The 15,368-nt window shown below is 36.8% G+C and overlaps 1 protein-coding gene across 1 annotated transcript in view; it reads left to right on the plus strand.

Annotated features, from left to right (window-relative positions):
- Nucleotides 1–15,368, plus strand: part of LOC120529746 (kinesin-1 heavy chain) — an 87,432-nt gene that overhangs the window by 49,031 nt on the left and 23,033 nt on the right. The window contains exons 9-14 of the mRNA XM_039753832.1: nt 3,466–3,570; nt 6,272–6,417; nt 6,688–6,836; nt 8,316–8,503; nt 12,134–12,202; nt 15,137–15,343. Coding sequence (XP_039609766.1) covers nt 3,466–3,570; nt 6,272–6,417; nt 6,688–6,836; nt 8,316–8,503; nt 12,134–12,202; nt 15,137–15,343 — 864 coding nt within the window. The remainder of the gene's footprint in view (nt 1–3,465; nt 3,571–6,271; nt 6,418–6,687; nt 6,837–8,315; nt 8,504–12,133; nt 12,203–15,136; nt 15,344–15,368) is intronic.

The raw sequence follows: 15,368 nt of genomic DNA on the forward strand, positions 1-15,368 counted from the left end.
CTAGGAGGCCACTAGACTTATGAAGACGGATGTGATTCTCAAATGACAATATGCATCTTGGAACATCTCATTAAAATGCTTGTAGCGAAAAGCGTCTTAACCCATCGCTGGAAAGGCTACACCCACAGGACTTTTTCCTTAAGCACCCATCCAAAGTTCTTCCAGTCTGTGTACTTGAAACCACTGTGGTTTCAGCGCGAGAGCAAACGAAACTGAACAAAAGACTTAACTTGAAATAAAAAATTAATTCAAAGGCTGAGCAGGTACCTGAAGCTTAATTATTAATTTGCACATTGTAATGAGCGAGGTGACAGAAGAAACGGACACTCGCGCACACATACGTAGACCATAACACACGTTGAAGTGCTTCTGTTTGTTACAGTATGCTTTCATTTTGACTGTTGCATCAAGATATGGATTAACAAAAGCAAATAGAAGCATTATGGTCTATAATAAACTGTGTTAAAGTACTATGGCTATATTTTGGCATGGCATATATGCATTTCCAATTAAGACAGTAATGTTAACATTCTTTAGTTATCAGATTAAATGTGCAGAGGTGGATGGTGTGCAACCTTCTACTGGTGTCGTTGGGCACATTTACTGATATGTGTGTTTTTAGTTTCAAAATATCCTGTGGCATCTCCTATGGCTCTTTGTTATTAACTCTCTTAATAAGCAGTCATTTTTACCTTGTTTTGACAGGGTGTGACACCTTGTTTACTTCAAATGCACATCTTGCATTAGAAATTTTCACAAACACACCTCGCAATTCTTTCCACACTACATTGACTTTGACACTGTCATCGTAACTGAACAACAGCATGCACACATGACCCCTGCTACGACATATCGTTCACTTCTGACACTAGTACATTGATGTCTTCAAATGCCAATGTAAAAACTGATGTTAAAGAAATGTTTATTTTTAACATGTGTAATGTGCTCTCTGCCTTCTCGACACACATTTATATATTTAATATGGTCTTTTTAGGAGGCTTTTTGAATGTAGGCAGTTCATCATAATCAGACACTTGCTTTCTGTCTGACCAGTTTAACAAGAGCACCGTTACTCTGCAGCTCAAAATCACTCCCCTTTCTTTGAGTGCCTCCTTCATGAGGCATTGGATTGGTTTAGAAATGTGACAGTCAGTGAGTCTTCTATTTGTCCCCACCCAGTTTTAAGGGCAATTCACTCATGGCTGTCTCCAGATGTAGTGTAAATATTATACATCTGGCTCAGTGAGACTGGACGTCTACTAGCTTCTCCATGTGTGAAAATGCCAAGAAAATGCTCCTTACAGCACTGATAGCTAAAAGTATTTTTGTCTAAAATGTATCAATCTGTGGAACATGTTTTCTATATGTATTTAAGGGGAAAAGAGCACACAACTCAAGGTTCAGTCAAAGATGCCCTAATATAAGCAATACACCACTACAGAATAACAAAAGAAAATGTCATCCAGCTAAACAAACACATACAACTTTTGCCCCCTACACACATCACTTGAACTACATAGTATGATGGAAAAACAAAGTCAAGCAAAGATCTGGAAGCCTGTTTTACATTAAAATTAATGAGTCCTGCTATATTAAAAAAAAAAAAAATCGTGAACTGTTTCCTAGTGAGAGTATTTCATTTTTTTTCTAGTAGAGGATAATAGAAGATATTGCTTTCCTATTGAGATATGAGAGGTAGACTAGGATTCTTTGCTTTGTGAAACAGTGTTGTTTAGTATATAACAAGAGACTTTTCCTTACTTGCATCCCTTCTAATCTGTTGAGCATTTGATAAATCAATTGGGCAGGAAACCCTCGCTAGCTGTTGAGAAACAGGGCAGATTGTCTCCAAGTGTTTAACCTGATGTCCTTTGCTGTCCAAAGACGAGTAAAGCAGTGCCTTTTATTAATTTCTAAACCGAATGAAGCTTTTCAAGTCAATTTGAGGTGCTGCCTTTTGTATGACAAGCTCAAGTGAGCAGCCTTCTAAGCGCACAGTGCCAAAGCTCTGTTCACAAAACGTGTTAAATATGGATTTTTGCAGTTCTGACAGTTACATGATGCTCTGAGGTATTTTTTTCCCTTTCCTTACACTTGAGATGATTCACTTGGATTCTTCAGATAACAGGTTGCAAATTATTCATATATTTAAGTTGAATGCAGTTTTTGATTTTGTATAGTTGGAGTGTACTTTTCTTCTCTGGTTGCTACAGTAATGATTACCTCTCATCTTCCTGGGCTCAGATCCCATACCTGACGATTGCCTATGTAAAGTCTGTGTTCCTCTCCATGTCTTTATGGGTTTTTTTTCTGGACAGACACATTATTCTCCCACAAGGTCAATTCATTGATCTGTCAACTTCTTAATCATCATGTAAGGTCACAAGCTCTGTGTAGTGACTAAAAGAATGAGATTTCAAGTACAAGCGGCCAAAATAAAGTTATTGTGCAGGTTTGCCAGGATCACTCTCCATGACCGGGTGAGGAGTTTAGTAATACACAGGCTCTCTAGATGAGCTAGCTGGCATAGTTTCAGCAATTATTTCGTATGGCTCGCTGGGATAATAAGTCAAGAGCCAGACCGGGGAAATTCTGGAGAAGTTTGAATTATATCTCTTAAATGTCATGGGAGCATCCAAGTATCCTTCAGGAAGGACTGGAGGAAGTTGATAGGGAAGAACAATCTCATCAACTTAGCTCAGCTTGTTGTTAACGTAACTTTCACCAGAAAAAATGTAATGAAAATGATAATGGTGGCGATTGACACAACTCAGGGCTTGGGTGCCTATAGATTTTCATTGTACCAGTCTATCAATGACCTTAATCTTTTGATGAGTTTTCTAGTTGTTGTAACTGTTCTCCCTGCTTATATTTTGACAAATGTAAGCTTTTAAAACTATATTAAAGCACATCAGTAAAAGCACACTCAGTGTCTCAATTATTTCCTCAATGCTTTGCCTTTATTTTAGGTAACAAAACTGCAGACATATTGCTTGGAACACAATAATGTGCCAAGCAGCTCTTCTGCTGGTTTGTTATTTGTATCAATATTTGTTCAGTTAAATATACCTCATTTTTAAATCTGTATAATTAGTAGGAAAAAGAGGCCATAACGGTCTGATTCAAGATAATTAATTCAGTCCCTTGAGCTTAGGTTTGTAATTAGAGTGTTGATTTTTTAAATGTGTTAGAAAAGCATACTTAAGGTCATTTGGAATTCCGAGTTTCAGCTCAAAAACTGTAAATCAGGAGTTATCTCATTAAAAGAGTTGTTTAGTAAGTGACACATTTCTGCTAAACAGAAGGCTTGAAATAAAAAGCTACCACACATAGTAGAGTTGTCCTGTTTTACATAATTACATTTACATTTTTTCTTTTACTTAAGCAAATCTGTGATTAAGCAGGATTGTTCTTAAGATGTAGTTGTGATTGTGAATTATGGGTGTGTGTATTTTTTACATGTAGGTCAGTAAAACTGGAGCAGAGGGAGCAGTGCTGGATGAAGCCAAGAACATTAACAAGTCTTTGTCAGCCCTTGGAAATGTCATTTCTGCTCTCGCAGAATGCAGTGTAAGTGTGCACTCTTGTTCTTCTGACTTGTAGGGATATTACGTGGGAGCATTCATAATAATTTGGTCTTGTCATCATCAAGCCTTAATTAACCCTCATCTTATTTTAAAATTAAATTATGTCATTAATGTTTAGAGTTTGACCTTAATCATGGAAATCATCACCAAATTATTAACAAATGAAAAAATGATTCCACTTTATGCCTCATTTACTTAATGGCTTGCTGTTCAACTTAAAGTTAGCTTTATTTTTTACATTTAAAGCTGTTTTTCCTGCCTCGGTATCTTGGTGATTTTTTTTTTTAACTCGGCTGAATAAATGTAAAAGAGAAGCAAGCAATTAAAAATAATTTCAAAGGAATGATAGATGTAAAAACAAAAGGACACCTCCCAACCATTCACTGTACTGTACACCATGTTTTGGAGTAAGGTGTTAAGAAAAAGTATAAATAAGGACAGTACATTGACTCTGGGTGGGTTGTAATCTTCTCATGTGTCAATTTCCTCCCATGTCCCCACCAGCCAAACGGCAGGTATTCTATTCTTCATTCTTGGAGTAGGATGTCTCATTAATCTGGGATGTAGAAAGCTCAAGAACTGTTATATTGTGAAAAGGAGATCTCAGTAAATTGACAAAAAGATACTGGGAAGCTTCCAGGTACAGGCCATCTTTACAAAGAGAAGATCATTTTCTGAATAGAAGAGTTGAAGACGTATATGTGAAGAAAAGGAAGTGGCGGTAAAGATAATTGAGCAAAGAGTGTTAGAAATAAATGACCTGGAGGAAGAGAATGAGGGAGAGTTCAAAAACGTGAGGAACAATGTGCCTGGTGCATATAAATAACAATGATGGCAGCATGAAGTATTGGCTAGTCCTACTGCAAAATAACTTATGTAAGATCAAGACTCAGTAGAAAGTTAAACTAAATATGCTGATGATCTGAGTATTTGGAAGGAAGAGCGATCAGTCCAGCCTCTGATCGGATGGTGCATGTACATCCAGTGGTATAATTCTGAGTCTGGCTTGGACACCCCCACCATTCAGCCTGTTGTGAATAAGCATGGTGGCAGTTGAAGACAACAATTTTGCCTTAATTTTAAAATCTACATGCCAACATATCCAAACAAATCTGTCAAGGGAATGAAAGGAGGACAAGAGGACTGCTAACAATGAAACTGCTAAATGAAGCTCAATAAACACAAATAGATTAACTGACCCACTGCTAACAGTTGCTCCAGGAGCAACAAATTTAGATTTAGATAAGGCCATAACAGTACTGAAATTGTTTGTACACTCACTGAGCAAAATATTAGTACCACCTTTACACCTGCCTATTTATGCAGATATCTAATCAGCCAGTCATGATGCAGGTACAGGTCAGAAGCTTCAGGTAATGTTCGCATTTAACAACTGAATGGGGAAAAATGTGATCTGAGTTATTTCTTCCATGGCATGATTATTTATGGGCTGGTTTGAGTACTTCTGTAACTGCTGATCCCCAGGGAACTTTAATGCACAGCAGTCTGTAGAGTTAGTCAGAATGGTGTGAGAAACAGAGACACTTTGTTGGTGAGAATGGTCACAGGAGAATGGCCAGACTGGTTTGAGCTGACACGAAGGCTACTGTAATTTAGATAATCACCCTACCACTGTGGTGAGCAGAAAAGCCTTCCAGAATGCACAACATGTTGAACCCTGAGGTGGGTTGGCTAAAACAGCAGAAGACCACGTCAGATGGCACACCTTTCAGACAAGAACAATGGTGTGGGAATGCTTTCTTGACACACATGTTAATAGCAGTCAAGCCATCTCAAACTGGTTTCATGAACATAATAAACAGGAAGAAGATTTTCTTCACACAGAGAACAATAGACACATAATAACTTTACAAAGTAGTGTAGTAGAATGTAGGACTTTAAGGACCTTCAAAACTCAACTTGAGGTTACTTTGGAAGAATCAAATGGAGTGGACTAGCAAGCTTTATTGGGCTGAATGACCTGTTCTCGTCTAAATTTTTCTAATATTCTAATAACTGCAAGTTCAGTGTTCTTTGGTCACAAAATTTGAATCCAATAGAATACTTTTTTGGGGTGTGGAAGAATGAAAGGTTTGCAACATGAATGTACAGATGATAAATCTGTAGAAATTGTGCTGTGCTGTGCAGTCTTGTCAACATGGACCAGAATTTCAAAGGAACATCCCCAGCATCTTGTGGAATCCATGTCATGTAGAACTAAGGCCATTTTGAAGCAAAAGGAGGTGCAACCCAGTATTATTATAGAGTGTCTAAGAATGTATCTAGTCAGTGTACGGTGACAAAGTATTAAAATAATACTAAATGGTTTTCAACTACCCCTTGTAACAATTTAAATTTTTTTATCAGAAAAATATTAGAACCCATCTTTGGAAAACTGATTTCAAGTTGGTCTTCTTTTAACTTCTCTCTTCTGGACTGCTTCCATCTCTTACTTGTGCATTATTATTTTTAATATCTTTGTTTTTATAAACCTTATTTGCTTTGGATAAAAATATGTAAATATGATGCAGAGCTGAATTTTGAAATAAAATTATTTAAAGTAAATAGTATGAATATAAGCTGCTGCAATCTGAATATCATATGATTACTAATCTAAAAACCTGGTTAACATGACTTGATCACTATATTTAGAAGATACATTTCTGTTTTTTTTTTTTTTGCAGACCTATATTCCTTACAGAGACAGTAAAATGACAAGAATTCTTCAAGATTCGCTTGGTGGTAACTGCAGAACAACCATAGTCATTTGCTGCTCACCTTCATCCTACAATGAAGCTGAGACCAAGTCCACACTTATGTTTGGTCAGAGGTACAGCCTTGATGAACTGTTCTTGAATTTCAATTATGTTCACTCTAGCTACATTCATGCATTTAAATTCAGCCAATCACTAACTTTATTGAGTTATATTTTTAAATAAGTAGCAAGGGGTGGGAACTGAAACAATTTTCATCAAAGACCACCTATCAGTTTTTGCTTTATTTCAGAGCCTGACTCTTAAAATATTTTAAGTTCAGGCTGTTTAAATCTGTAAAATCTCTTTTCACCAGTACTAATCTGTTCATAATTTTTTCACCTTAGAGCCAAGACAATTAAGAATACAGTATCAGTTAATGTGGAGCTGACAGCAGAACAGTGGAAAAAGAAATATGAAAAAGAAAAGGAGAAAAACAAATCATTACGAAACACTATACAGTGGCTTGAAAATGAACTCAATAGGTGGCGCAATGGTGAGTTTTGCACATCCAAATTAAAAATGACGTTACATAAAACATTCTCAAACCTTTTTAATTCATTACAGTGACATGGGAGCTAGGGCACAAGGCAGGAGCCAACCTTGGATAGGAACTCACTGACATGCACAAAGTCAGCCACAGGAGGGCTAAAATGAAATTATCCGTTAATCTGACCAAAATGTTTTCAGGGATGTGGGAGGAAAAGTACATACGGAGATGGGGACAACATGCAGATTTCAGATAGACAATGACTGGTCATGGGATTCAGCCCATGGGTTAAGACAGAAATAGAAGTTCTACACCTCAGCATTTGTTGAAAGTTGAAAAAAAATAAAACTCTCAAATAGGTATTGCTATTTTTTTACAATATAATTGCTTTCACTTTTCAACAAAAGGGAAAAAATTATCATTGAAAATTAAATAAAAATGTATTTTGTTTCCCAAATTTTCTTTATCAAAATATTGTTTTCAGAGAGTAGAAGTATGCATGCTTGCAGCATTGTTTTAATGTGTTCAAGAGTGTAAGTGATTCCTATTAGCAGTGCTGCAGTACATTCACATTGCTAAATATATTTTTGGATGGTATCTTTATTACTCCAGACACAATTCTTTTTTTAAATATATTAATCTGTATTTGTTCCTGATAAATACATTGCAGAAGTTGTATGACATTCAAACAAGTTTCATTAAACCAAAATTACAAGATTTATAAAGTCTTTTAAATCACAATTGCAAACAATCCCATATCCTGCATACTGTATCACTGTACTGTACAATATGTAATGGTAAAACACAAGGAAACCTCCACTCTCACCCAGAACAGAGAGCAAGTAGTAATAAAATAATGAGAAAACAAAGATCAGCCTCTTACAAATTAAAACAATAGGATTTTAGCAGAGACAGAAGTGGGAGCTTGGTGAAGGTAATTTAAAATTACATTAGTGAAATTTTGCCAAATTTTAAAGGATCTCATGTAAAGAAAAATAGATTTTTTTTCATCTTTAATACAAGACTTCATTTTCCCATTGAGTTATGGAGAGTGCACTAGGATTTTTTCAGCTGAGGAGAATTAAGAGATTCACTAACAATAATGGTCAGTTTATTGTCAGATAATTTAAGCTTATCTGAAATAATGTTGCAAGAGGATTTGCAGTGATTGAAGATCCCATACTATCTGATGGATAAGAAAAAATATTTTCCGAAAATACCTTTCATTTTGGATAATCCCAAAACATATGTCTGAGTGTGGCTGTAACCATCATTTAGGAAAGCGACTTTGTTCAAGAAGTGTCAAATACTGAATATTAAAAATATAGGGTAAAATTCTCATAGCTGTCCCAGATTTGAATTTATCACCACAATGGATTTTTTTTTTTCTTTTTTCCTTTGTAAATCTAGAAGTAAAAAACGTTTCGATCATTAACTCTTAAAGAGTGAAGGCAGCATAAAAGGGTTCCTTTTTTTTTTCTTCAGGTGAAAGTGTTCCTGTGGAAGAGCAGTTTGATAAAGAGAAAGCAAATGCTGAGTTTCTTGCCCTTGATAATGTGGTTAATGATAAAAATGTTCCCACACCTGGAATACCTGCGGTTAAATGTACTGATGCTGAGAGAGGGAAGTTTGAAGAACAAATTGCTAAATTATATAAACAGCTTGATGACAAGGTAATTTTTTCTTTTGCCATATTTTTTTAAGTTGTGAAATTTAAACTATGTTGTCAGTATGTCCTATTAGCCTCCAACCCATCTTTTATTGTGTAACACTTTTCTGTGGCAAACATTATATCAAGGTGTTTTAGAATGTACGGATACCTTGTTCACCTGTTTATCACATAAGAGTTAACTGATCACACAGTGAGCAAAAAACAGTAATATAATTGTCAACATAGGGTATAGAATATAAGTCCTTATATGTTATATCACAAAATGTGTAGTTCTTTTAATGCAAAAACAACAGATAAATTCAGTCATGTTCAAGTAACTAATTAATAGTTGTAGTTAAAATATATATTTTTTCCAAAAGTTTGGTAAGGATTGACAAGCTGTGTACACTCAATGCAGTGTTCTCAGAAATGTAATATGGCCTTGTGTTTTGCTAACGACACTGGCTTAGTAGATCAGTTTCAATCTTTGTAAACAACAAGCAAAATTTTCTTGTTCTCTAACTGGGAATACAAATACAGTAGATATAAAAAGTCTACACACTCCTGCCAAAATCACAGATTTTGTGTAATTTAAAAATAAAACCAAGTTAAATCCTATCAGAACCTATCCCACCTTTATTGCAAAATTACAATCTATACACAGAAGGTGTAAACAAATCAGAAGATGTTTAGTGAAAAAAAAAAAACCCTACAAAACCCTGGTGTCATTAGTGTGCGGACCCTTTAATAATCAAGGGTGTGGCTGCATTCAGAATCGGCCAATCACAACAAGTCTTATCGCAAATAGCAGATAATAAACGCCTGACACCAATTAAAGTGGCTCTGATTGAGCTCAGATAAAGTCCGGCTGTTTCCTATAGAATTATTCTGATCATTCATCAGTTCAACACAAAAAAATTTAATTGTTCTGTTACATAGGCTATCGCATCTACCATATGAATTATACTCGTCAGAATACTGTCACCGGTTCATAGCAATATATACTTTTGAGTCTTTTTTAGTAGTTAATGAAGCTCAGCATGATATTACAGCACAGCTCATTCTGAAAGGGTACCCAGATAGCACAAATTAATTCAGGTCTTGTTTACATTACAGGTGAAATGGAAAAAATTTCAGCTTTTGGCTTACATCCTTTTTTTTTTTTTTTTTTTTTAAAGTTGTGTATGTGCACAGAATTAATAAACTAATACATCAGAGAGAGATGCAGCCTTAAAACAGCAAAGAATAAAGTCGGTCTGAAAATAATGCCTCCCCTTACTGGTCTTCACTGCCTTCATAAAGTAACAAATTTTACTTGGTATATACTACTCAGATTTGAACAAGCATATGTATATAATACTTTCTTCGGATTTTTTTTTTTTGGTAATACAACAAAAAGTAGATTCCAAAACAAGCTTTCATTATTCTTATCCTCTCTATTAATTTACAAATCAGCTATGAAACATTTTATAGAAACTAAGAAAGCGGTTTTCCTAAGAATGACTGACTAGTTCACACATACTGTATGTCAAGAGTTGTGAAGAGTTAATGAACAGGATAAAAAAATCCTGATTAAGGAGCTTGATTGAATCTAGGATAAGAATAAACAAATGCATCCTTAGATTGTGAGCACAGACATAAAAGACTGGGGTTGGAATACTGATTTACACCACCATATAAATGAATAGTGCATGACAAAGTGGCAGCCAAAACAAAATACATGCTGTAACAAAAGGTGCTATATAGGCACCTGACCCGACACAGAGGCACGTATAAAACCAACAAGACTTTGTTTTTCTTCACCCGTGGGTGCACGTCTTCCCCGTGACCCACAGGCAATACACAGTCCCAAGCACTATTCTACCACACAGCAGCAACCTTTCCTTTAGCCACCACTCCTTCACAAGCATAGTCCTCCTCCTCCCAACCCTGGATCCTTGAGTGGTGGTGGCTGGCCCTTTTTATAACCCACCCGAAAGTGTTCCGTGCTTGATCGCCTGGTCCTAATTGCACCTCCGGGTGGGGCTGAAGATTCGTCCAGCCAGGCTGGTGAGTCCATGCAGCACCCCCTAGTGGCCATCCGAGGCTCCAACCAGGCTGTGGAGGACTCCATCTCCCATGGAGCCCTGTGGGTGGTTGGGGAATCACCGTCAGCCAGGAAGGCTGCCGCCAAGCATCCCGGGGGAGGTACTGGATTGTCCATGGTGGCTCCCCCGGAACATAAGCAGCAGGGGCGTCCCTGCCGGGCATAGGACCCGGCTGTCCTCCACAATGCACTTCCACTGCTTATACCATGTGCCATTTAAAGGTTCTGTTTAAAGATGCTGGTTTGTGAATTTTTATTCCACCCACCCCCTTTAAAAATTATTTTTGGCTAGAATGGATTACTAATACAAAATTAAAAGACAGCCAGATCTTATGTTATGAATCATTTTCCCACATTAAAGTTGTATCTAAAACAAAGCTGTCTAAATAGAACATCGTTGATGCTTCATGCAGTCTTCTTTTGTAAAACAATGTCACATTAAGCAGCTTTTTGTTGTGGGCTGTGTCAAATTTTCCGATTGTAATCTCATCGCTGCACCGTGTCAAATTCCACAACTGTAAATTGCAGCCCACATCACATTTACCGACTGAGAGCTGATCTTCCGACTCAGTCATGTTTGCCCCTTTTTCTGATAGCCAATAGCACGGAGCTGGAGAAGAATAAAGGATTATTAGCTGCAACAAGTTCAGCAGCAATCTCTGCCCTTTATTTTTTCCATTCTGTTATGGTATGTAAAATACGTGACCTCAGACAGATGAGGTTCTCTTTTGTTTGTGAGGTTCATACACGTGTTCTTCGTCACTACATTCTATGCATTGTACATCTAGCTGAACACTCATTGGTTCTCAGCTCTCGCATATAAAGAGCCCTCCCCTCTGACCAAAGAGAAAATCAAACCTGTTTGATTTCATCCTAGCCAGTCACAGCTTAGTAGAATGCCTTTTGGTGATTAGTTCATCTTCTGCTCAGTTAACTATTCACAGTAACAGATATTTTAAGGAAGGGTGAACAACCTTGTTGAACAAAATCACAGCGGAGTCCCACGTTAGCTGTTATGTGAACATAGCCCATTTTTCTTTATGTGGTGTTACTTGATCATGAAAGCTAGCAATTTAGACAGTGAAAAGCTTTTGAAACAGTTTTGAAAATTGAAATCTTTATTTACTATCTGTGGCTAAATAAAATTTTTTAAAACATATTTAGCAATCCATCAAGAAAAATCCGAGGTTCTGAAATCAGGAGGTAGGGCCAAATATTTCGCACCAGCTTTTGCTCCAGCGTCCAGAAGAATGTTTTACCAAAGCCGATTCACTTCCCTAAGACCATAAATTTTGATTACCACTTTTGCTGCCATCTAGTGGAGAGCACCAGAACTAAGCACCAAACCTTTATTTTATCATGGCAATGTAATCTCTCTCTCTGTGTACATTATTACAATCCAAACAAGGCACACATTTTGGGCCGGTTAGTCCAGTAGTCATCAAGTAGGATTGTTTTAATAATTTTTCGATACTGGTTTAATTATTTGTCAGACTCGCCATTCTTTCTCTCTTTCTTTAAGACAATTTTATTAAATTATGCTTAATTCTTTGGAATAATCTACAGGATGATGAAATCAACCAACAAAGCCAGTTGACTGAGAAACTGAAGCAACAGATGATGGACCAGGAGGAGGTAAGTGATTTCAGTAATGAGGGCTTTGCCTATTTTCAAGCGTGGAAGATTGTATAAAGCCTTGTCTTGTCTATACAGATTCTGTGCTTTTCAGTTTAGTTAATTTTTTTGATATATATTTTTTTGTTTATTAAAAGCCTCCTTTTAAAGTTTTATGTTGGCTAACAAAATGCCTCTTAAAATGTCTGTCCTAAATTTGGAGCACCATTTATGGAGCTGATTGCCAATAGCTATACTTCCAGTTTATGCATTTACCAACTAATTAGTGTAATGTTTAGTAGAGAGGAGTAAGTTTTTGCTCTAACTGGATTTATAGAAAATAATCTGTCTGTTCAGTCTTTCTGGACCTGGACAGTGTAAATGTAATTGTTAAGCAAAGACATATAACTGTGAAGCTGTGACTCAACTGTCAATGGTTATTTTTCCCCCCAGTTAATCAAGCAAATTACTACAACAGCAGGTTGAAAATAAAAAATATATATATATAAACTGCATTAGTTTATAAGTATTCATTTTAAGCTCATATGTTCTTTTATATACAAGCACACCCAGCAGTCACTTTCCTGGGTTTTATGTCTTTTTTTTGTCTGTGCAGGATATTCTTATTATTCTAGTAGCAATCATAAAATCTGTCATAAAACATAATGTGAAACTTAACACCTGCCCAGCTTAGTACCTATGACAGTAAAAGTAATTTACAGTACAGATTGCAGTGCTTGTGTGAAAAGAACCCAATTTTCAGGATGAAAGATGTCAGTATAAGTAATTTACCAGGGCAGCTGTAAATATGGACATGGTCGAGTCTTACATTCATATTTTTGACATCCTTCATTATGGCAGAAAAGAACTGCTTAAACTAAGTGCCCACATTGACCCGCAGTGTACTTTATATCATGAAAAATATAGCTTATTAGCTCGAGTGGACATGCATCAGTTACACCTCTGAACTTTCAAACAGATAAATCATGTGAACACTAACACATGGCCTCCACAGTCTACTCCATATTCTTTATGCTTTCCTCATTCTGTCAGGCCAACTGCATGAAGTCAGTAGATGTACATTGCTGTCGTCTTCCATTTGGAGTACCATTTGAAGATTCCTTAACTTGTTGTGAATATCTACACTGTTTGCACTAACTGTTTTATTATTATGAATCTCTCCACACATCAGTTAAAACTAATTTGAAGCCACAACTGCATGGCATAGAATGTCTTCAAAAAAGGGCAAAAGAAACCTAAAAGAAAGCAAGGCCTTGAAGAATAGAGTAATGTGCTGTTCTGTACTGAAGTTGGACAGGATGGGCATCAGTTATCCTCACAGCAGATGATACTGCAGTCTCTATTTTGATAGATGGGAAGCCAGTGGCCTGCTGTGTTCCTGTTACAAATTTTGTTAACTGCCTATCTTCTCACATCAGATATTAATGGGGTTAGCAGACTTCAGCAAGATGGGCAAGTTAGTTAGGGTGCCAAAACCTGTAAAAATTTGGGAGAGGAGAAAAATATATTGACAGATGGTGATAATGGCATGCAACTATTAGCGATCCTATACTGTCGGAGAATATAGTAGTACACTAGAATTAAGAGGGCCATTGTTTTGAAGTGTTACGGCTCGAAAGGTGTTTGACTGTTTCTGAACAAACCTGGCAGCCCCCTCTTGCAACACCAAGCTTAGAAACTGCTAGAAGAGATGCTCACAGAAGTCTAGACTGTGACTATTCTGATGATAATAATAGCCTTTGAACCAAAGTAGCAGATGGTATATTTTCTTGTGATGAACAGTGTTACAGATGTCCTACATTTTCTCCATATTTTAGGGTAAATACATAATGCAAAAGGAGCTCTACTGGGATGAGAGCTTAGCACGACTTGAGCGTAACTGGGTAACTCTGGTACATTAAATTCCTGTTTGTTTTTGATGAAACACCAAATATCCCTTCTGGACTTTGGTGAGTGAAGTTCAAGGTGATCTATGGTGAAGTGCCTGCAGAGCAATAATATAAAAGAAATTTGACACCATGCAAGTAAAGGTGTAATTTGATGGCTTTCAGGCATGCTTAGGGTCAATAGCATGATACTTTGGCTTTATTTTTGGTCGTGGCTTTCCACACTTTCTCATAGAATGAGTTTTGTCCTTTGATTTTAAAGGAACTGTCTTCACTCCTCTTTTTAAAGAAGCATGCAGATGTTTGGGACGTCCAAGTTGGATGAGTCTTTGAACATTTGAAAACTTTTGACAAGAACAGGCCGTCCAGCCCAACAACGCTTGCCAGTGCTATCCACCTAATTTTTCTAAAATAACATCAAGTGTAGTGTGCAGGTGGTTATACTTGAATAGACAGGTGGAAGTGTCAGATCTTGCATAAGCACATCCTGATGCAACAATCATAAATACTAAATTGTTGAGGAAATGGGTCTGAATAATTTGTCTGATTACAGGGTTTTAAGTGTTTAACAGTTTTGTATTTTATGTTTATTTGGAATTATGTAAAAAAGCAGTTCAAACTGAATTTTTTTTCCTTATAAAAGTCAGAGGCTATATCCATCCATCCATTATCCAATCAGCTACATCCTAACTACAGGGTCACGGGGGTCTGCTGGAGCCAATCCCAGCTAACACACGGCGCCAAGCAGGAAACAAACCCCGGGCAGGGCGCCAGCCCACCGCAGCAGAGGCTATATATTTACTTGATTTATTTTTCCATTTAGAAATGAAGGTTTAGGTGACAAGCTCTGATCTTGATGCTTTCACATAAATGCAAAAAAGCATTTCTTTTTTTCTTGTAGGGAGTTTAGCTGCCAAATGTGTATCACACTGTTAATTTAGACTTTCATACCACCTCCCTAAATTTTCAACTTACTAGATTTTAATTTTAACCTTGAATTGTGGTATTTATAAACTTTTTCTGCTTCTCCCACCACATTTCTATTCAGCTTTTGGCCTCATCTCGACGTGATCATGAGAATTTGCAGGCAGAACTTAATCGTCTTCAGGCTGAAAATGAAGCTTCCAAAGAAGAGGTTAAAGAAGTACTTCAAGCACTTGAAGAACTGGCAGTCAACTATGACCAGAAGTCTCAGGAAGTGGAGGACAAGACTAGGGAATCCGAAACACTAAGTGAAGAGCTGAATCAAAAATCGGTAAGCAGGAAGAGACAAAGCCAAA

Source organism: Polypterus senegalus, chromosome 5 (genome assembly GCF_016835505.1).
Source record: "Polypterus senegalus isolate Bchr_013 chromosome 5, ASM1683550v1, whole genome shotgun sequence".
NCBI lineage: Eukaryota > Metazoa > Chordata > Cladistia > Polypteriformes > Polypteridae > Polypterus > Polypterus senegalus.